Below are 22704 nucleotides of genomic sequence, written 5' to 3'. Positions count from 1 at the left end.
AATAATGGTGTCCTAGTTAAATACTAACGGGTAACGGTTCAATGTTAACTGCGACTCTTGTTGATTCGTGGTCGATAGGTACTTCAATGCCTACTATTTTTATAAAACTAAAATAAACAAATAAAATTTATTCATCCAATGTAATGAAAATGGAAAGTGTCAGGTAACTTTTTGAGAAAATGTTAACCAAATAATTAAATAAAATCATATTTTACTTATGATAATATAATATAGAAATATAATATATAGTATAATATAGTGTATTATAGTGTGTATATATACAGGCTTTCTATGCAATGAGAATCTTTTGATGAGAATCGTGGGTAATCGGTGATTTTCGTAGTTATAATTGGTGATTTTATTAAATTTATAATTTATGGTTTGCACAAAATTAACAATTTACCGAATTTGAAATTTCAACAGTAAAAATCACCAGTTCTCACGATTTTCATTTTAAGAAGTTCTCCTTAAAACGCGACGTGTATATAATGTGATCTAATTGTTTGGTTGATTAATGTAAAATGCAAAGTTTAACCCTATATTGGTAATGTAAAAATGAAGTTGTTTCTTCTTTTACTTTTTTCGGATAATAGGTGGAACGATTTTATAATTATGCGTATTAATAAGTTAAATCATAAAATTTGATTTTTGCCTTCTCATTAATAATAATAAACTCTATGCATGTATAAATGTTTGAGAAATTGACTTAATATCACTATTTCAATAAAAAATATCCAAAATACCATATCTCAAAATTATGGCCAGAAATGTCATTTTATGACGGGGTATCGGATAATATTTTGAAAATAGCACAAAACGCTACACGAAGTATCATAAAGGCCTATTATAATTTTTTTTAAATGTATACCAGACGCTACATCAATTAGCTTCAATATGTTGGTTTCTTTCTTTTTCTTTTTAAGCTTTATTTGTGTGTTGTTTTGGGGCCGAAAACACTATTTAATGTTATATTTTAACAATCATTTTTAAATTAATATTTTTAAATTTAATGATATATCATAATTTAACAATCTTTAATTTTTTAGAGTTCAATAATCCCCTTTTTAGGTTTTAGAAATATTGAAATAAATAAATTAATAAAACATACAACGATTTGGGGTTTAGGGTTTAAGGCCTAAAGACCCTAAACCCTGGAGCCTAACCCTAATTTAATGTAGGGTTTAGGGTCGTTCTTAAATCCTAATAACCAAAAATGTAAACTCGCCCGCAAGGGTTGGCTCAGCGGGTTAAAGAGAGAATAACTCTCCTCTTGGTCACAGGTTCGAATCCCGCGGGAGTCGGAGTCTGTCGCTTAAATGCAGGCTATTGCATGGGCAATTTAATTTTAAAAAAATGTAAACTCTAAATTAACAATTTTAAAATCCAATGGTGTAATTTAATTTAACAATTTTAAGATTTTGGGGTTCTCCAATTCTCTTTTGGGTTCTAAAAATATTTAAAATCAAATTAGATAATTTAAGAATGAAAATTAAACAATTAATTACTTAGAATTAAACAATATTTTATATGAGTTTAAAAATATTTTTATAAATAAATAATTTGTACAAAACGCTAAATAAAGTAGTGTTTTGGGGCTAAAATGCTACATGATGTAGATTTTGACGTCAAAACTCTACTTAAAACCACATTTTGCACATTTGAAAAAAAGAAAATAAAAAGTGCATAATGCTATACTATGTAACGTTTTAGACTTTTTGCTAAACGCTACACAATATAGTGTCTTGAAATGATATTTTGGGTCATTAATTTTTAAAAATAACATTTTGGATCATTTTTCAACCTAAAATGACATTCAGGGCAGTACCCTAAATATCTCCACCAATCACAATGACCTGAATTAATGAAACGTGTATGAAACTTAGTAATCAGAGCACACACTAGAAAATGTGTTAAAAAGTTACTATGAAATGGTATATAATTATTTTTTTGACAGAAGATTCTAAAAAATTGTAAACAATCCGTGCAACCACAATCAACCTTGTTTTATGGATATAAAGGGTAAGATTTAAGTTGCATTTGAGTTTAATTTCAGTTGCCTGGTTGCAACTAATTTACATTGTTTATTTATGAAGTCGGATTTGATTATTTATGAGTTGTATTAAGGGTTGTTGTATTTTTCGTATATTATCCGCTTCCCCCGTGAGCAGATGAGATTATTAACGACCAGTTATTCAAACGCAATTATCCGCTGCAAACGCAATTATGTCAAACAAATTCAAAGCGCATGAGAACTTTCACAGAATTGTACTTGTCTCCTTTTTTACTATAAAGTGGAACTGCTCGAATACCACTTCTCAGTTCTGAAACAGGTAAGCAAGTTTGGCCTCCAAAGTCGTCCTTTTCGGACATGTCATACTCGTGAACTTCAAAACGAAGGAGAGCCAGTTCTGGGGATCTTAATGGAAACTCAAATTCTTCATTCCAATTTGGTATCCAGGTGTCTTCGATTGTTTTTGATTTCTTCATCACAGTATCAGCATCAACACCAGCAATACCAATCTGCAAAAAGATTTGCATAAACCCACAGCAACATGAACAATACTTACAAAACCTACTTAGTAAGGAAAAATTCATGATATTATTATCCGGTCATGAAAATTTCACAGCAACCAGCATGTACAAGAGGCATTTGGAGAATATAGGCACCTAACATATCGATATTTCAATGAAGCAAGTGGGAAAAAAAACCCAGTCTCACCCTTGCATAGAAGTCAGGAGGGGAATATGCATCATAGTGTGTATCTTCGAAATCGGAATACCAACCTTCACCCACATACACAGTTACCTATACAAGAGCAGGAGTTTAGGTAGTCAGCTTTGAAGAAATAAGAGAAGCTCACAAGAAAGTAAAATCGGGTGCCGTCAGCAGCATTGATCGAGTTTTACTCACCTTTAATGTAGTCTTGGGCGGTAATGTAGTTTCAGGATCAAAGACCTCGTTGTCTGGACCAGCCTTCAATAAGAAGTCTGGTTTTTTCACGTAACCGCAACCACCATTTGCCCTGAACATGCCATGCATAAGCCAAAGTGAACTTCCATAACCCTGGCAAACTGAAGTGGTTATATAATTTGTTGGCCAAGTTCGTATACAGTTTTTAGTAAGTATGGTGCTATCTGACTGGTGACGCTTTTATATATGAATGTCATAATTTGATACAAAAACAATCCTGGTGTGAACAACGTGACAAAAAACCTCAAGAAAAGAAATTAAGGTAATAATTGTTTGTCCACAACACGACCATGACATGCCTATTTAAGTTAATTACAACTTTATTGAAAGACAATTACAAAATGAAGGCATTTTTCCTGGTTTTCTGGGTGTTTCAGAAAAATTCCACTTTGGTTAATCCATTACATGATTATCAAATTAAATTTAACATTTTATGTGCAGTAATTATTTTACAAAAGAGGAACTGCTTTTGGTGCCAAACTTTGGTATGCCTATTTATCAAGGATTGAGAACCTTGGTAATAAAATTAACCAACAAAACAGTTAAAATCTTATTTATGAAGCCAAATTTTAAAAATTATTTTAAAATTCACAAATTAAACAAATCATGTCAAATGTTACATCAACACCTAATCGAGATTAAAATATTACATAAAACTAGTAATATTTATGAAGAGTTCTATAAAGTCGCCCGTGCATTTACGGTTTTTAAGCCCAGTTGGGGTACTTATGGAACAAGTTTAACATGCAAGGAAAGTACAATGTTATAAACACGTATGTAACTGATTTTTACACGTCTTTTAGCATCTTTTGTAGATATCCCCAAATTTGTTATGTATAATTTTAATTTTTTTCATTTTTGAATATGGATTCACTAGTATTGCATTACGTCTACGAAAAATGGATCCGCCTCAATTTGATTTAGATAAAATATTTGGTTGAATTCTTTGGTCGTTGCCGATCTTTCCTTCTATATATATATAATCCGATTAATGTAATCCGATTTGCGCACTCATATTTATTTATTAACCAATATTTAACGCTCCAATAGATCCCGAAGACCGAAGAGAAACCGCTTCCTCGTGAATTTGTCTTGAATCAGGATCTTTTGGCTAAACTTTATCCCAGTTTTTCTGAGAATTTGAAAGCGGTGATCAAAGTTCAGATGGAATTTTAAAAAATGAGGCTTTGATTTATTACATTAACAAATTTATAAAATTAAAAACAAAATATTATCTGAAAATAAAATAGGTTAACTTTTTAAAAAATAAATTTGATGGCACATAACACAAAAGCATTTATCGTAAGTAAAAAGGTTATCAAGTCTAAGTAGTCTAATCTATAATCGAGTTCGATCTCTCTTATCAAGTCAAGTTTGAATTGCTCAATTGGATTATTGCCCAACTGTTAACTCGATATGGCTCAAACTCTATAGATAAATTTTTAGGTTATTGGTAAAAACTTTACAATTATTAACTTACAATTCTTCCATTTGTTGAAAAATTAAAGTTTTTATATATATGTTTAAGTCATTGCTCGAATAGATTAAAACTAGTAGTAGATCTCTCTGTCCTTGTGATAGTTTTTCTCTCTGTTCGTGTGACAGTTTTATGTTTCAATCAGTCTTCTATCATTCCTGTTAATTTCTTCTATCATTCTACAATCATTCCTATTATATTTATATTAATATCAATATCAACAACCCTTTCTAATCATATACATAATATTAAAATAACTTTGTTTTTGTTTATCCGAGTACAATGGTGAGATCTGATAAGGCTCTAGAAGAAATGTATGCAAATCTGGTGATTGCTGACGAAGAAGATGAAGAAATTATTGTTTCAAATGAGGATGTGGTGGCACCAAAGAAGACATATATGTTAGTGGGGAGATTCCTTACGGAAAGGAATATCAATTACAATGCAATGCAAAATGTAATGGCGGGATTATGGAGACCGAAGGAGGGCATGGAGATATATGATATGGGTGATTTGAGATACTCCTTTGTATTCTTTCATCCACTGGATATTCAAAAAGTTATTGAAGGAGGACCGTGGTCATTTGAGCAAGCCATGCTAGTCTATCATCAGGTTCAAGAGGGTGAGGATCCAATTGCAGTTCCATTGCAGCATGTGGAAATATGGGTGCAGATCTATGATATACCAAGAGGATTCCTGTCTGAGAATATACTTAAAAGTGTAAGATCATCCATAGGTACGTATATCAAATCGGACCAGAACACATTCGTAGGGGGGTAGAAACCGTATGTTCGTATCAGGGTGTTATTAGATATCAATAAGCCATTGAAACGAAGGTTGAAGATAAAGAGGGAAGGAGATAGTTGGAGTTGGTTGAACTTTAAGTATGAAAGACTGGGAACCTTCTGTTTTGTCTGTGGGATTATAGGACATTCCGAGAGGGATTGTAATGTAGTCTATGCTCATCCGGAAAAAATGGTGTAGAAAGCATATGGTGCCTGGCTGCGTGCACCAAATAAAAAATGCTAAGATTAACACAGGGGCGAGATGGATTAGAAATATGGGAGATAAGGATAGTGCCTGGGAAAAGCAACAAAATAAAGCAACGACCGTGCACGGTGGTGGGAAGGTGGTGGAGGGATTCATGGAAATTGATGGGACAACAAAAAATGAGTAAGGATATGGCAGTTACCGAAATGGAGGCAAAAAATATAGTTATGGAAATTAAAAGAAAACGCGTAGATGAAGATTTAGCTGGAGACAATCATGGGCTAAATATGGGAGAAGATATAAGTCATGGGCCAATTATGGGAGAAGATGTAAGTCAAACCTCATCAGTTGAGCCAAAAAACTTGCAAATGGCGGGTTCTGGAGTCCAGGCCCGCCAAGAATCATGAGTCTATTAGCTTGGAACTGTCGTGGGCTGGCCAACCCACGGACAGTTCGATTTCTGCATGAAATCAATAACCAGTTGCGGCCCAGTATAATATTCTTGAGTGAGACTTTGATTAAAGCAAATAAAGTAGAAAAGGTTAGGAAAAAACTAGGGTTTAAAAAGTGCTTTGCAGTTGATTTACAAGGTCATAGTGGGGGTCTTGCATTATTCTGGAAAACTGAAATGGTTTAAATATTTTGGATAGTTGTAGCAATTTCATCGACTTCGAATGCATGCATGAAAACATGAATAAATGGAGGTATACAGGTTTCTATGGGTTCCCAGAGCGACAAAGACGTTTACAATTGTGGAATTTGATGAGAGATCTAGCCAATACATCTAATTTACCCTGGTGTATTATTGGCGACTTCAATGATATGAGCTCTCAGGAAGAAAAACGGGGAGGACAGTATCAACCAAGAGCATTGTTAACGGGGTTTTCGGAAACAATCTTAGAATGTGGCTTACAAGATTTGGGGTTTAAAGGAGATATGTTTACATGGGAGAGGGCACGGGGAACAGAAAGATGGATTCAGGAACGACTGGATCGAGGTCTAGCTACAAAAGAATGGTGTGAGATGTTTCCAGCGGCTGAGGTGCAAGTTCTTGAGGTGTCAACATCTGATCATATGCCCTTGTCCTTGCAGTTGAATCGACAGGTATACATCCAAAAAGGAAATAGGTTTCGTTTTGAGAATGTGTGGATTAAAGAGAGTGAGTGTCAAAGTATAGTGGAGTCAAGTTGGAATGCAGGAAACAGTAATGATATCTTAACAAAGATGGTGAATTGTTGTGCCAAGCTGGAGGAGTGGGGAGGAAGTTTGGTGAAGGATATGAAGCTGAAATTGGCAAGATATAGAGCAGATATGAGAAGATTTCGAAGCAGAAGGGATGCAGCTGGGGTTAGACAATATAACGAGGCCCGTTGGTGTTATTTGAAACTGCTGGAGAAGAAGGAAATCTTTTGGCGGCAAAGGGCTAAGCAATTCTGGCTACGTGCTGGTGATAAAAACACCAAATTCTTTCACAAATATGCAACGGCGAGAAAGGAACATAATAAAATCAAAAGGCTGAAGGATGAACATGGGGACTGGAAGGACACAGAGGAGGATATTCAAGGGCTTATTACGGAGTATTTTGACAGTATTTTCAGTACATAGGGAATGGAGGAAGTATTGTCAGATAGGATTGGATTTAAACACTTAACAGAAGAACAAAAGCAAACCATTGTGATGCAAATAACTGAGGAAGAGGTAAAAAGGGCTGCATTTTCTATGCATCCTAACAAGGCTCCTGGTATGGATGGTTTGAATCCGTCATTTTTTCAAGCATATTGGGATATAGTGGGTATCGATGTATAGCGGTTCTGTCAGAATTTCTTTGAAACAGGTGAGTTTTCTGAAAATTTGAATGCAACGTTGGTATGTCTGATCCCTAAGGTGAAGCATCCAAAGAAGGTTGGAGATTTACGACCAATTTCCCTTTGTAATGTGATAATGCGTATACTATCCAAGGTGATGGCAAATAGGGTGAAACCAACGCTTCAGACAATTATCTCGGAACAACAGAGTGCATTCATTGAAAATAGGCTATTGACAAACAATGCAATGGTGGCGTTTGAGGTTAATCACTATATTCATCGGAAAACACAAGGGGCAGTAGGGATGGCTGGCTTGAAAGTTGATGTGTCTAAAGCGTATGACAGATTAGAATGGAATTTCATTGAATATATGCATAAAAAATTTGGTTTTCCTAGTCTGTGGATAAATCGAATTATGAAATGCATAAAAACAGTGACTTACAGCTTCCTACAGGATGGCAAAGTGTTTGGAAAAATTATTCCAACGCGTGGTGTGCGACAGGGTGATCCTATTTCACCATATCTGTATATAATGTGTACTGAGGGATTGACTGGTCTTATGAGAAGGTACGAAACAGACGGACTCATTCATGGTTGCAAGATAGCTCGAGGAGCACCCTCGGTACCACATCTGCTTTTTGCAGATGATTGCTACTTCTTTTTACAAGCAAGGCAGAGTGAAGCACAGATGGCTATCCTGGAAAAATACCAACATGTTTCTGGACAAATGATTAATACAAATAAGTCAAGTATTAGTTTTAGTCCGAATAAAAAGATAGAAGACAGGAATGAGGTCTGCTCTATTCTCCAAGTCCAGGAAACAGAAGCTCCAGGCAAGTATCTTGGGATGCCTATGAGGTTGGACGAAGCAAAATGGAGACATTTGGATTTCTGATAGATAAGGTACAACAAAAAAATACAAGGCTGAGTGCATAAGGATATATCCAAACAAGGTAAACTAACGTTGTTATCATCAGCAACACAAGTTTTACCTACATTCTGGATGAACCTTTTCCTTATCCCAATTGGTATATGTGAAGAAATAGAGAGAAAAATGAATGGCTTTATGTGGGGACGGGGAGCAGAGGGTAAAGGAATTAAATGGTTGTCCTGGTCGAAACTGTGCATGCCTAAGGGGTGTGGAGGTTTAGGGGTTAAGGAGTTGAGGAAATTTAATATGGCGATGTTGGCTAAGCAATGCTGGCGGTAGCTAAATCAATCAAATGGACTTGTTTCTGCGATAATAAAGGCCAGATATTATCCTAATACATCCATCTTTCATGCACAGCTGGGGCAAAATCCAAGCTTTATTTGGAGGTGTTTAATGGAGTCTTTCGAGGTTATTAAAGCAGGAGCTCGAAGAAAGATTGGAACAGGTGAAGCAACGAGGGTCTGGCATGTACCTTGGTTGCCGGATGAAGAAAATGGGTATGTAACAACTAATATGCAGGAACAATTAAGGGATATAAATGTTCGAGGCCTGATGGATGGAACAGGAAGGATGTGGGATTATGATGTGATTGATGATCTCTTTAATACTAGGGATGCTGCACTAATCAAACGTATACCCATTCCAATGAATGACAAGCATGATAGCTGGTTTTGGTTGTTAGATGATACAGGTGAGTTTACTGTGAAGAGTGCATATAGGTGGTTGCAAGGGGAGTTAGATACTACGTATAAGAGAGTTTTTGGCATAAACTATGGTCACTACAACTCCCAGGTAAGGTAACTCACTTTATTTGGAGAGTATGCAAGGGATGCTTACCAACTGCGAATGCATTAATGATTAAAAGAGTGATGCAAAGTAATCGATGTCCATGGTGTTGGAGTGCAGCAGAGACGGATAATCATGTTTTATTCAACTGTGATTTTGCTCGTACAGTGTGGATTATGGCTGGTCTGCAACAGGTGGTACGGACAGAAATGCACAATACAGCCTTCGAAGTATTCCTGCGAGTCTTTGAAGTATGTACTAGAGAAAAGTATGTGCAGATTGGAATGTTAGCTTGGGCTATATGGAACAGAAGAAATAAGTGGGTCTGGGAGCATATAAATGGATCAGCTTCTGGAGTAAAAGCTATGGCTACAAGTTACTTAACAGAATGGAAAAGTGCTCAGGTAAAGCGTGTAGGAGTAGGTGATCAGTTCTGGAGGAAACCTATGGCAGGATGGATTAAAATCAACACAGATGCAGCAGTGTTCCCTGATAGAAGTGTAGGAGTGGGATGTGTATTGAGAGATGAGCAGGGCTTCTTTCTGGGGGCGAGGAACAATAAAATTGTAGGAGCATGGTCACCAAGGGAAGCTGAGGCACTTGGAATTAAGGAAGCATTATCATGGTTAATAAGCAGAAGAACTCAGTGTTGCATTGTCGAAACAGATTCACAGGTATTGGTGGATGCATGTAATGGAAAGCCAGGTGCGGCTATGTTCGGTACAATAGTGGGTGATTGTATTCAACTTTTAAAGCACATAAATCCAGTGCTTCTTAGGTTTATTTATCGTTCTGCAAATAGGGTAGGCTCATGTTTTAGCTACTTATTCTATGTCAGAAGAGAGGGAGTGGATTGATATCCCCCCGGATTTTATTTCTCATGTACTCAAAAGTGATTTGGTTTAAGGAATGAAAACACGAATTATTCAAAAAAAAAAGTTTGAAACCGCGACCACCTTTTATAATTTTGTGTATGCTATGGCCAGAGATTTGTAACCCTCAAGGTATAACCGCCTTTTCAAATTTCTGTAAAAAGTTTGGATACCGATTTGCAAATTCCAAACTACAAATATTATTTTGAAACTCGATATAAACTTTGGCCAACATAATGCAACTGACTGTTAAACCCGCCTATCAAAAATGAATTTAGTCGTGAAATTTATCATCATTAATTACTACAGTCACTACTTGAATTCTGATAACATATCTGTGTTTCATCGTAAGTAGTGTCTTTTGATGAAATATGACGGAAATATATGATGGATGCCTGAACCACATATATTTGACCTATCTAAGTGACTGTTTGGCGTTTCATTTAAGTCTCTTTCCTGCCTCATAACATAGGTTCAGTTTTTGATGGAGTGTTTGGGTGATTTGCTTAATCAAGGAAATAACAACTTTTCCGTTTCATAACAGGAGCAAGTAACGAATCTGTGGCTTAAGATTTAGTCTAATATGAAATTGAAATTGCCACTTAAAGAAATTCTGCAACAACAAAAATGCAAACCTGCATATTGAACGCAACCATCTGAGCTCCATGTGACCAGGCAATTAGTGGATTGTAATTGGACGAGTCAAAACGTATACCCTTCGGGTACACCCTCAATATATTCCGCTGGGTGAACCTGTATCAAGACAATTATTAGAAATCAAGGATACACTTTTTGGTATTAATGACTTCCACATGCAGAATTGAAACTTATAATCCGACAAGTCAGAAGAACCATTTATTTTGTAAAAGGTTCTGCATATTGCACTTAAATAGAGAAGCAGCCAACACATACAAGTTCTGCACAGGAAAGGAGGAAGTTGGGAAAAGGAACAGAGGATTCCAAGGCAGGTAGTAGGTCATTCAAACAAAGTTACTTTAGCGTGTCTTGGTCATAATCACTAAAAAAAATTAAATGATACATAAAACAGTGACAAGTGTTGATAATACACTCAACTGAATGTGCACATCTGGTTTATTGCTAATAGCAAGTTACTGGTATCTTACGGAAGATTAGATATAAATATTAGAATCGATGCCTCAAGGATACGCGCAAGAACCATATACACTTGGTAGTCCGCAAATATGTCTTTTCATGTAAGAAGCAAAAAAAAAGTCATTAAATAAGAATACTCAAGCAAATTGAAGCTGTATATTAGCATATACCTCACAATAGCTTTTCCATGAGTTGTTACAGCCTTTTCCAGTTGTGGCTCACTTAAACTAAGTCGTCTAACTTTATCTGGATCCACCTTTAACCAATCATCTAATCCTCCTTTTCCTTTTCCAGCATGGATCGCAATTAGACGCCTATATTCAGGTGCTCCTTTCTGATTTGATTCATCATCATCTTCGTCGTCAGGGCTATCATCTTCATCCAAATCACCCTAGGTGAACAGAAGAGTTAACAAGCAGTATACAATATGCTTACAATCTATGTAGGGGTGTTAGCATACTGTGAAGTATATCCTTTACTTTATCCTTAGTACTCCCAAAGTTGAGGCTTGAAAATTCTTTGCCCCAGGCTTCCTCATCCTTTACATCCTTCAATTCCTGCAGACTATTTCTTTCATCTTTGTCAACCTTTTTGGCTTTAAGGTATTCCTTCGGTGGTTTGGTTGAAATGATAAACCTTTTTTTCATTGAGTTTGGTGATGGTAAATCCTTCAAGCATTCTGAGTCGGGTATAAACAACGCATCTCCAAATGTTTGAGTGACCATCTAGATTTAGCAGAAAGATGGTTAGAAGTATAAAAAATTGTGGTACAGTGGTTAATGATCACTTTCCAGTTCATATACTCACATTGGCTACTTTAGCTTGAAGATCTGGTGTAAGGTGATCTTCTAGGGTTATCACAACAGGGTACTCGGACGCAGTAAATGCATGTTCCTTTATAGAGCTTAAACACTTCAGAAGTTTAACGGGAGTGGTCAGAGTCCTACACCGCAAACCAATCCCATCATATACATGATCTTTTAAGTGATAAAATTATTGATGCGTGTGCAAACACAATTTGCTCCTCGCAAGTTAAATGTAATATTACGTGCCAGAATGCCAGGTGCATAAAATTAATAAAGTTAAAAAGATTAATCCAAAATATTATTATAGGCAATACGGTGTTTATAAGTGTCAGGTGGCAACAGAGGCAAACATGCATTATCATGACCATCTATAGATAACCAACACAAATTTATACCATTTGCTTTTGACTCATGCGCGTTCTTGCATTCTTAGATTTAATATTGAGTTTCTTAGGAGAGTATAGAAGGTCATGGATAAGAATGTAATGACTGCAGGTTCAACGGAAAATGAGTTTGAAAGATTGGATTTGCAATTGACTGAGAGCAGCTTGCTGTCTGTTTACCTCGTAGACTGGTATTGACGGGAATATTGTTTAAATTTATTCCTTGACTAACAAACATAAACTCTTTATCATGTACCTATAACTTGAGACTGGTTAGGAAGTCGGGCTCCATAGGAAGTACATATTTTTGATTCTATAAGGCTGAGCAGGTTGTAGCTTTGTCCATATTTTTGTAAGACATGGGATCAAGTCCCATTAAAAACATTTTTGTATCTTTTAAGTACAGAATCTGTTGTAGTTTATCAGTTTAACTGGTTAAAAGCTTATAGTCCAGTTGGAGCGAATTTAGGTTCAAAATCCACCACTTTCAGTTAAATGTATTTTTTGACTTTTGGATATCCTGCGTCCACCACCACTCAACTGTTCAAAAGAGATACTCCCCTAAAATCTTCCTAGAATAATGACAAGGGAACATACATTCTGTGAAGGAGTGGTTAAAACGTAAAACTTAATACATTCTGATTCACTTTGTCAGAAAAATATTACTTTAGATGATACTCTCTTCTATTAATTTACAGGAAAGGAAGATGGAGAGCATGGGTGCTGGAAGGGGGCATTTTCTGGAAATTTCAATCATTCAGCAAGTACGTGTCAATTTTCTGGAAAATTCCAATCATGCAGCAAGAACATATCCCCAAAAAAATTAGAAAAACTTGTGTTCATATATTGCGCATTTTAAAAGCATCACTTCAATCGTCCGCATACTCTGGTCAAGGCAATCATATACCACTTCCAAATGCAAATTAATGGTTAAGACAATCGGAGGAACAAAGATAACATTGTTTGTAAAAAGGCAAGAACTATATTTGGACCATGGTTGTCACGGTGCTCAACTAGTCGACGACTAATCGAGTAGTCGAGATCTGGCAGTCAACTGAACATGTCGACTTGAGAAAAATGCATATTTCGGGCGACTGGTCGACTGGTCGTTATGGGCCTCCAACTGGTTTATTTTAATGACCCAAACCTGGCCCAAATTCTTTTTAACCCAATATTTGAACCCTAATTTCTAATATAACAAAAAAGCAAAGCTGCCCAGCACCAGCAGCTTATTATGCATACAAAATATGTATGTATATACATACAAATTTTCAGTTGATGTTTTATAACTATACATACAGATTATGTATGTATATATATACAAATTTGTATGTATATTTGCCATGTTTCGATTTATGGGCTCTGTTTTCAGTTGATTCTTGAAGTAATAAACTTAATATTGTTTCCAGTTGATGTTTTAAGCTTTATAAGTTTAGTTGCGGCACTATCAGTCTATCATACATCATTTCTTGTTAATATTCACTTGCATATTACAAAACCATAAGTATTTTGCTTTGTTATTATCTCTTTCCACTTATCCATGCATTCTCTTTAAGTATTTGGATCCTAAAATTCTGAAATACAACATTAGGTTAGCTGTTAGAAACTTCAAATACATAATATCCTTATTATATATAATTTTAGTAATATATTATTATTTTTCCGACTAGTCGACGACTTGTCGACTAGCCCACGACTTGTCGACTAGTCGACTAGCCTGAGTTCCATCGACTCGCCTCGACTTACCGACGTGACAACCATGATTTGGACTTCTATTTAGCATTAGTATCTTACCTTCCATGGAGAACATTCACATCATCGCCATCTGAATTAGGCCATATATCCAATTCAATAACTCTAACACCTTTCTGAAGTGCTTCTATAATTGGAGCGTCGCTACAGTCGCTACTTAGTTGATTCCCGGTTAGATAAGAATTATGCCCGGTGAATATGAAGTAGTGAGACAGTGCAGCATCCATATCTTGGTGAATCTGGGAGGTAAAAGAAGATCACTAAAGCACATTGCAATAAAAATACAAACTAAAAATTCACTATTTACCTCGATGTCCTCTCGGGACATAATCATTGTGCAAAGATATCAAACTAGATTCATTCCTAAAAAGGAGTGACTCACTACCAAGCCACAAACACAAAAGAAAAATATGAAGGATTCTCCATAGCTCTGAGAATATTGTTGTATTCTTTTACAAAATCCAACAAATGAAAGCACGCCCCCCCCCCCTCTCTTTTTAATTAATTTCATCATAGACGTTTTCGCTTTAAGGCTCTGACTATCGCATTTGCTTAAATCATCATAAGCGTAATAATTATACGGTGAAAAGTGAAACAAAACATTTTAGTTTACTCTCCATCTATCTTCTCCGCTGAAAACAGTAGTACAGAACACACACAAGTCAAATTATTTCTTCTAATGATAAAGTGGGATTCTTGACATAAATCTCCCGAGAAGCTGCAAGAAACTAGATACAGTAGCGGATTCAAAATTCTTAGAAACTAGGGTCAGAACAAATGCCAAAAATAAAATCAATCAGAAACAAAAAAGAGAAATTGAGTACATATGATTGTACATATAACCAATACTGCAAGAGATATTTTACAACAATACAACAAAACAATTACTGGCACTTTTCTTGAAAACTGTTTCATGGACAGTGTTACGGGATGTAATATTTCCTGCATACATCACATAAGAATCATTCACAAGGCAGTTTCGTAAAGATGAAATGTCAGAAAAAATCCGTTAAAATTTACAACTTGCTGTCATGTTCTCCCATCAATTTTCTATTTTTCTTCTTATTACGTGGTCAAACTGCACATATCCAACCTATCCCTCTTTAAAAAAAAACCTAAGAATAGTTTTAAGTAAAAGTAAAGTACATGATTGTTGATTATTGATTACAAAACATACTTAAATCAAAATAATAATATAAAATAATTAACAACTAATCAAATTATTATATGCTCCACATCATTCTCCTCCTCTTTGAATGAAAACTCCTCCGCAAGTTTTATAACAAAGAAGAATCAAGAATCCTCCAACAGGAATCTATATTAGTTCGATGTGAATTTGTGGACTGGAAGCCATTAAACTTTAACATCATATTATGCTTCATAAAACCATCCTGCAGTAAAGAAAACTATTGATATAATTAACCAAATCAACATTTAAAATTTTATTTCTCCAACAATTTCATCATGTACCATCTTTGGTTTCATCATTCCTAATGGTCTAAAGTTTAGACCATTTATAAATCTAAATTTAACTCCAAAGTTGTGCTTCTTGGCAATGCCTGTAAAACAATAGAAACACGAGTTTGCTGCATTCTCCCCAACCTAGCATTTATGTCCCCATATGAGTGTAGTTCACGCTCATACTCGAGATGTTCAATCAAATCATCATAGTGCACATCAAATTGTTACAGTATTGCCATTTTTCGTATAAGAAGTGAGACTCAAACCTAGATGGATGTAACCATAAAAGTAAATCCAATAAAGTTTGACGTTTATATCATAAAAAAATCTCAAAACCAATTGCATTAGGGGTTTTCCAGGATTGACATTCTTTTCGGCAAAAAAATATCAAGGGCTAAATGTACCATCACCATATAAGAGATTTATTAGTATCTAATACCAAAATTTGCGTTTTTGGGTCTAAAAGTGGATGACGAACGGCTGGTTAGTAGCTGATTCTGAGTGCTGAGGCTAATGGTGACTACTCAGCTGACAGCTGAAAACGCTCCTAGTAATTACTAGGTGAATTTTGGGAGGGATGTGGTCGGATCTAAGGCCTTACTCCTGAGTTTTTAAAAAGGGAAGGAAGCTAGTGATAAGGAGGTAAATTACTTTCATTCCATTTCTGGAGTGAAAGTATGTCAAATTGGAATGAAAGTATGTCAAATTTGCATTCGTCACCATTTGCTTTCGTCCCTTTAAAAACTCGGGAGCACAACTATGAATGAAAGTGAAACAAGTTTACTTACCCTAAACTTTTTTTCTTTCTTTTTTAAAACGTAAGGGGTAAAGGTCGCGACCAATGTTGGGAAAAAGGGTATATTGGGTAAAACATAGAGTAAATGCCTTAATACACAAGAAATCAGCTGGAAACATAATACATTTTTAAATTGAGTTCATAGAAAATCCAACTTTTTTAAATAAAGAATATAGAGTCACTTATATTGATCTCCTTCAAATTTGAAGAACAATTAAATTTGACAACTGCCACATGTCTAACTATCGTATACTTATTTTCTAGTATATTCTCAACTATTTTCCAAATAACTTTTATTAAGGATAAGACGAGGGCCCTTAGGGCGGTTACGAGGCGATTCTAAAACCACTCAAATATATTTTTTAAGAGCTTTTCAATTCAAATATTAATAATTAGAATTATCTTTCTCATCTTCGAATTTATAGATACAGTACTCTTATACAAAAAACAAGTGTATTTCATATCTTCAAATATCTATATATCTAAATTTATTTATTTATATCTCAAATACCAACTTTCATTATTCTATGAATATTTAGTTATGCATAATTATTATTTTTTTATATGTCCCAGGCTTTGCTAATGGTCCGTCTTCATGTGTGTGCTTCACAAGCACCAAGTTATCTATGATCTAAATAATGATGTCTTTTTTTGAAGTCGATGATGATGATCCTAAAAATTTTATATCAACAAATAACTATTCCGATAGTGGTTTTTTTGGTTTGTTAATTGTTAGTTTGTTGCTCTGTGAATGATAAGCCCCTGCCGATATCTAAACAAGTAAACATTGTTGATTTTATAGTATATATCCCAAGTCCACCAAAGTCCGATACAAGTATTGATATAATCAATAGCTAAGATGAAAGTGCAAATTTGTGAATCTAAGCCTAAATTATATCCTATATATTATTGGCATCTATACTATTATATAAAAACTGAAAGTTTGAAAGTTTGATTTTCAACTTGATTTTCTGGCATCTATAGCAATAACTAACTAATTACCTTTTTTTAAAAATAAAACATGTTATCTAGCTAAAACAACTTCTTTTCTAAAATATCATGAGCAAATCTATTTAAAAAATTGAATAATTATATTATAAATATCAATAACTAACTAATTACCTTTTCCGCCTATCTAATTTTTCTAATCAAACCCCTTATTTTTCTAAAAAAATAACATGAGCAATTTTATTTTATAAAATAAAATATTATTATTATTATTATTATTATTATTAATAACCCACCAATTAGCTTTTTCAACGAAAATGCATGATTAAAATTTTTAATTCAAATTAAATTAAAAAACATACAATTTAAAAAAATCGCGTTACGCACTGTTTTTAAACTAGTAAATAATTTGTATATGGGAGTTGATATGGTTGTGGTTTGGTTATTGAGAGTACAATAGTAATTTCAGAAATTATAGAAATTATAGTATCAGGTAAAGTGACTCATGATCGAGTCCTCAGACTACAAACATTAACTTATATTGTCGAAGGAAGTTCATTTTGTCAAGATTGTTAAAGAAAGTTAATATGATATGATCATCACATATATGACATTTTTTAAATTTAAAATTTGTAAACAACTAATATTCGCTTTAAGAATTGTTATAATCAATAGAAGTATTACTAAATGAGATTGACATATTAGGAAGAAAACGAAAAAATTACAAAAGAATATATTTTTGAAAAATAATAATTTCAATAATTTATTAAACGTCACGCGCATTTCACGGGTACAAAACTAGTTCTAATTACTTAGACTATTAAGAGGCAATTCGTTATAATTAAATACTCCTCGTTTGATCAATGACAACATCATCTTCAAGCTCAACAAAATGCATCTTTTCTTTGGTTTCCATGTTGTAAGCTTTTATTTATTTATTTTAGATTTCAATTTCATTGAGATGAGTCGTGTTTAAATGATTAATACATACTTTGTAGTTATCATTTTAATTTAAACTAGCTTTACAGCCCGTGCAAGACACGCGCATGCTCTAAACTCACATGTTACTGAACTTTATACATATTTCGGAAACAAATGTATGACATTTCGTGAGATGCAATTTTTAATAAATTTTTATTAGCAAGAGATGTACCTAATGACGAAAGTAAGTGTAGATATTATTTAGTAGTGAACATGTTTTTTGAATCAACATAACAGGTATGCTCCGCATATAAGTATATTTTTCATTCTTTTTTTAAAAATAAATAAATATATATAGAGAGAGTCATGACCGAATAAAAACAAGATTAGAATAGAAATATAGAAACAAGCCTAGCCCAACCCTCCATTTTAAAATAGATTTTTCGTCTCAGTCAACGAGTTTTTTTAAAAATTCGACTTCACTGTATTTTACATCCTTCAACTGTATTTTACATCCTTCAACGATGAGTACACTTACCATATGTACTATATTTCAGCAATAAATCACTATTTATACTTGCAACAATCACTAAAATTTAGGGAATCTTGAAATAATAGTGATTTCACTACGTATAAATAGTGATTTATTGCCGGAATATAGCAAATACAATATGAAAATTGATTCTTGGGAGATGGAAATAAATGTAGTGAAGTCGGATTTTGAAAAAGTTCATCGATTAACTAGAAAAATTCAATTAAAACGGATAGAAAAATAATACATATAGATGTACGACTAAGTCGAGTTAAAAGGAGAGAAAATGAGTAGATGACACTCACCTTCTATTTTCTTTTTTATTTAATTATGAGTGGCTGAGATTAAAAGTTAGTATGAATGGTGCAGATTTTAATTCTTGTTTCTATTTGACCATGAACCTATATACATATCTATACTATACTATTATAAGCGAAACATGGTTTCGTTTGTTCGGTCGGTTAACGCATTCCTAAAAATATGTTTACACCTTCCAAAACAAAGTTTAAATAAATTGTATAATTTAATTTAAAAAATTTAAACATGTGTCCAATATAACTACAAACTCTATAAATTATTATTCAACTTAATTTTTAATCGCACTCAACTTCTTTCTTACCTCTTTTGTAGGGAACCAAACACTTCCAAAATTAATTTTAGTGATTCAAATTATAATATAACAAAATAATATAATTCACGTGCAAAATTATAGGACTTTTTAAAGATTTTAAATACCTAAATTTTAAATCCTTCAATAATATAATACATACAAAATAATACGTAAATATTTTTAACTTCATTAATCCGAATAATTTATCATTATTGTATTTTATAATTTATTTTTATAAAATAATAAAATTACAAATGTTATAATTAGTCTGCACGAGTCATATGCTAGTATATATATATGTAGGGTTCCATATATATGTATAATGAATTTGAATATTATATGTGCGATATGAGTTATACAATAGTTAATACTGACACATCACACAAGTATGTCTCGTTAAGTCTATTAATTAGTTAGGTCTAATTAACATATGCTATTAAATTTGACAATAATTTGTATATATTAATAAAAGGTAATAATCAGTGGGGTGTAATTAAAAAATGTTATTAAATTTGCCAATTATTTGTATTTATGGATGAGGGGCTATGATGCTCCAAACCTTTTAGAAGGAGTGAAGAATGACCCGACCCGGCCATAAGAAGACAGGAAGAGTGGTTGGACACGGACACAAATCGGAGTGTCCGATTCTTTGAACTCTAAAATCAAAGACTCCATGTTATGATAATTTTTATAAACAAATAACTATCATTTATATAAATAATATATAAACTTTTGATAAACAAAGGTAAAATAATATTTATTTTACATATAAATTTATAACATGTACAATGTCAAAAGTTAAAAGGTTAAATTATATTGTATAACAATTAGAGATAGGCTATCATGTGTCTAAGATCAAGATGTCATTTGGATCGTGTCCCCTGGACACGGGTATGGGATTGTTTTCCAAATGGTTTTCTAAAGAGTCTGAGCATCACAGATAAGGGGTAATATTTTAATTTCAAGTGGAATAAAATGTTTTATCCAACCTCTTAGTTGCTCTATTACATATATAACTAGCATAATAACCCTCGCACGGGTCATTTTCAAGAATTTTTTATGCATCATGCAATTGTAATATTCTTAGTTATTTTCTTATTTGCAGATGTTGTGCAATATCTAACGTATATCAAATACAAGTTGATTGTTTATCAATGTATATTATTTTCATACAAGACATTACTAAATTACACAACGTTTCTAATATAGCTCATTAAGCAAAATATAAATATTCTTGTTTGTGTTTTATAATTTGTATTTAATGAATCAATATAAACAGGGTAGTCAGTGTACGTTTAAAATGAAATGATTAAACTTAATCTGTAAAATGCCGTTAGTATATTTACTAAGAAAAAACTAAATTTAACATATATGTTGAATACAGAGTTGACCAAATATTTTAAATTTTATTTAAATAAACTATATGTATTGATTTATATTTTTACTGAGGTCACTACTAACTTACAATTAACTTACTCAATTTAAAAAGATAAAAAATGCATAATTGAAGTCGGAATGACTTGCAATTATACTATACAATAATGTAAAATTTACACTACTGTTAATATAAAAGTTGATTTTAATGAAAAATGTTAGCTTTTGAAATTCAACGTATGTATGTATGGAAAAATGTTAAATTTTTTTATTTACACTACTGTTAACAAAGTAAGATTAAATTGTATATGTGTGTGTTAGCATGTAAATTATCTTATATTACATTTCTTAGTAAATTACGATGGTTTCAATTATTTATATGCTAAATATCTGATTTATGTACATGTATAATCATTATTAACATCTAGTGAGCCAATTGATTACTTAAATAACATGTATTTATAATTATTCAAAAATTAAAATTATGTAATAAATAAATTGCGATAATTTATATTGGTATTCACATTTAAAGTGTTTCAACAAGAAATTTTGTCCGATGTATTTAATTTAAATATTTAAATTTTTGAAGCTTTTTTGTACATTACTAATTTCATATCATATGTGCATTATCAATATATTTAAATTTATTTATACAAGTATGTTTATTAGGTTTCTTTAGTAGAAAAATAATATAAACAAAGTTCGGTTAAAAAGGGAGAATCCAAAACAATTTCCATAATAAAAAGTTCTTAAAAAACTCAATGATATGATAAAACCACTGTGAAGCGCGACTTGGTTTTCTAGTATTAACAAAAATAATAAACTAATGTAATTAATTTATGTTCCGCAAAGTGTCACTAAGGATTATTAATTATAGAAAAATGCAAGCCCCAAAAAATGTTACAATTTGTTTTTCAATTGTGTCATGTGAGTAATGTTAACTTTGGTAATAATAATATGGACCCACGGCATACATGTACGCCCACAAATTAATTAAATTTCGTCACTTGTCATTTTCCGTCATATAGATAATATTTTGGAAATTCTTTTGGGGGTAGCTAGTGTGATTGTGGTTCAATTTGGTTGGTTTGGGTTAAGAGGGGCACCAAACCTCATGATGACGCTTCCAACCAAAGCTCTGACCCATAACCCTACTAAACCAGACCACGTTTACGAAATTATCATAATTTGGTTAGGAAGATCGACAAAACAAAACTTCTCCTACACAAACTTTCATTCTTTCGGAACATTCAATTAATAATAAAATTATTCTTTCATAGTTGCAACAGTTGAAGCCAAGATAAAAAGTGTTTAATGTTATTGTTAAAAGTGGAGTAACGTATTCATGTGTGATAACCAACTATTGAATACTGAAGTGTAGTAATTGGTAAAATAAGATATTTTAAGTTAGAATAAACCATAATTTTGTTGGAGACCAAATACCTGGTAATTGACAGGGGGATTGAGTCGATCATGAAGAAGCAAATAACAAAAATCATCCAAAGTGAGGAAACGACGATCCAACTGTTGGCGTTGATGGAGAAGCTGTCGGATGATATCCTCAGCATGGGAAAGCGTGCATTCCTCTTCTCCCTGAAATTCGGTTAGGAAGCGTAATACTTGTTCCGCTGACATTTGTTTATCTCCGTCGGAGTAACGTTTAAAGGCATTTACAACGTCCTCGGGTGGGCCCCTGTTGTCCGTCTTAAACTTTCGATGGAAGATTCCGAACATCTTATAGCTGCCCATTCCTTCCTTAACAATATTGTATTTGTATTGTATATCCTACTCATAAAATGGGTAAATTATTAGTATGAGAGATAAGAGCGAAGAACCAAATTAAGCACATACTCCTCCTACATCACAAGGATTGAAAGAGTGGCTACGAGGCAAACAAGGTGGATCATTCAACTGCCCCGCTCTTTAATCCTTTACTAGCTGATTGCACATATTTTTTTTAATATTATATAATTTTTTTTAAAAAAATTGAATTTAATTTTGAATTTTGTTTATTTAAAAGTTTAAATAATATGACTTCATAATAATTATATTAGTAGATGTATATGTTCATAACTTTTTAAAACAATTAAATTTATTTAAAGTGATAGTATTGTTAAGAAGAGAAATGTTATTATAAAGAAATTATTATTTTATTGAGGGTAAAAATATAATGTCT

General features: G+C 33.1%; 1 protein-coding gene across 1 annotated transcript; it reads right to left on the bottom strand.

The window, feature by feature from the left end:
• Nucleotides 1–1908: 1908 nt before the first annotated feature.
• LOC141689752 (phosphoinositide phospholipase C 2-like) lies at nt 1909–22438 on the bottom strand. Its single transcript, XM_074494131.1, has 9 exons — nt 21972–22438; nt 13929–14125; nt 11753–11888; nt 11425–11670; nt 11116–11336; nt 10468–10585; nt 2912–3064; nt 2720–2806; nt 1909–2520 (listed from the first exon to the last, which is right to left on the bottom strand). The coding sequence occupies exons 1-9, from the start codon at nt 22275–22277 to the stop codon at nt 2227–2229; spliced, it is 1758 nt and encodes a 585-aa protein (XP_074350232.1). The 5' UTR covers nt 22278–22438; the 3' UTR covers nt 1909–2226.
• Nucleotides 22439–22704: the final 266 nt, after the last annotated feature.

This window comes from Apium graveolens, chromosome 10, assembly GCF_009905375.1.
Source record: "Apium graveolens cultivar Ventura chromosome 10, ASM990537v1, whole genome shotgun sequence".
Taxonomy (NCBI): domain Eukaryota; kingdom Viridiplantae; phylum Streptophyta; class Magnoliopsida; order Apiales; family Apiaceae; genus Apium; species Apium graveolens.
Note: the sequence above shows the minus strand (reverse complement) of the source record. Positions and strands in the feature narration are given on the sequence as shown.

What these genes read in the sequence shown, in the direction of transcription:
- LOC141689752 (XM_074494131.1), bottom strand. Translation starts at nt 22,277, where the DNA reads ATGGGCAGCTATAAGATGTTCGGAATCTTCCATCGAAAGTTTAAGACG. An exon ending in TTCAAGCTAAAGTAGCCAAT is followed by an intron (nt 11,671 to 11,752) that starts GTGAGTATATGA and finishes TGCTAAATCTAG; the next exon opens with ATGGTCACTCAAACATTTGG. An exon ending in TTGGGAGTACTAAGGATAAA is followed by an intron (nt 11,337 to 11,424) that starts GTAAAGGATATA and finishes CTGTTCACCTAG; the next exon opens with GGTGATTTGGATGAAGATGA.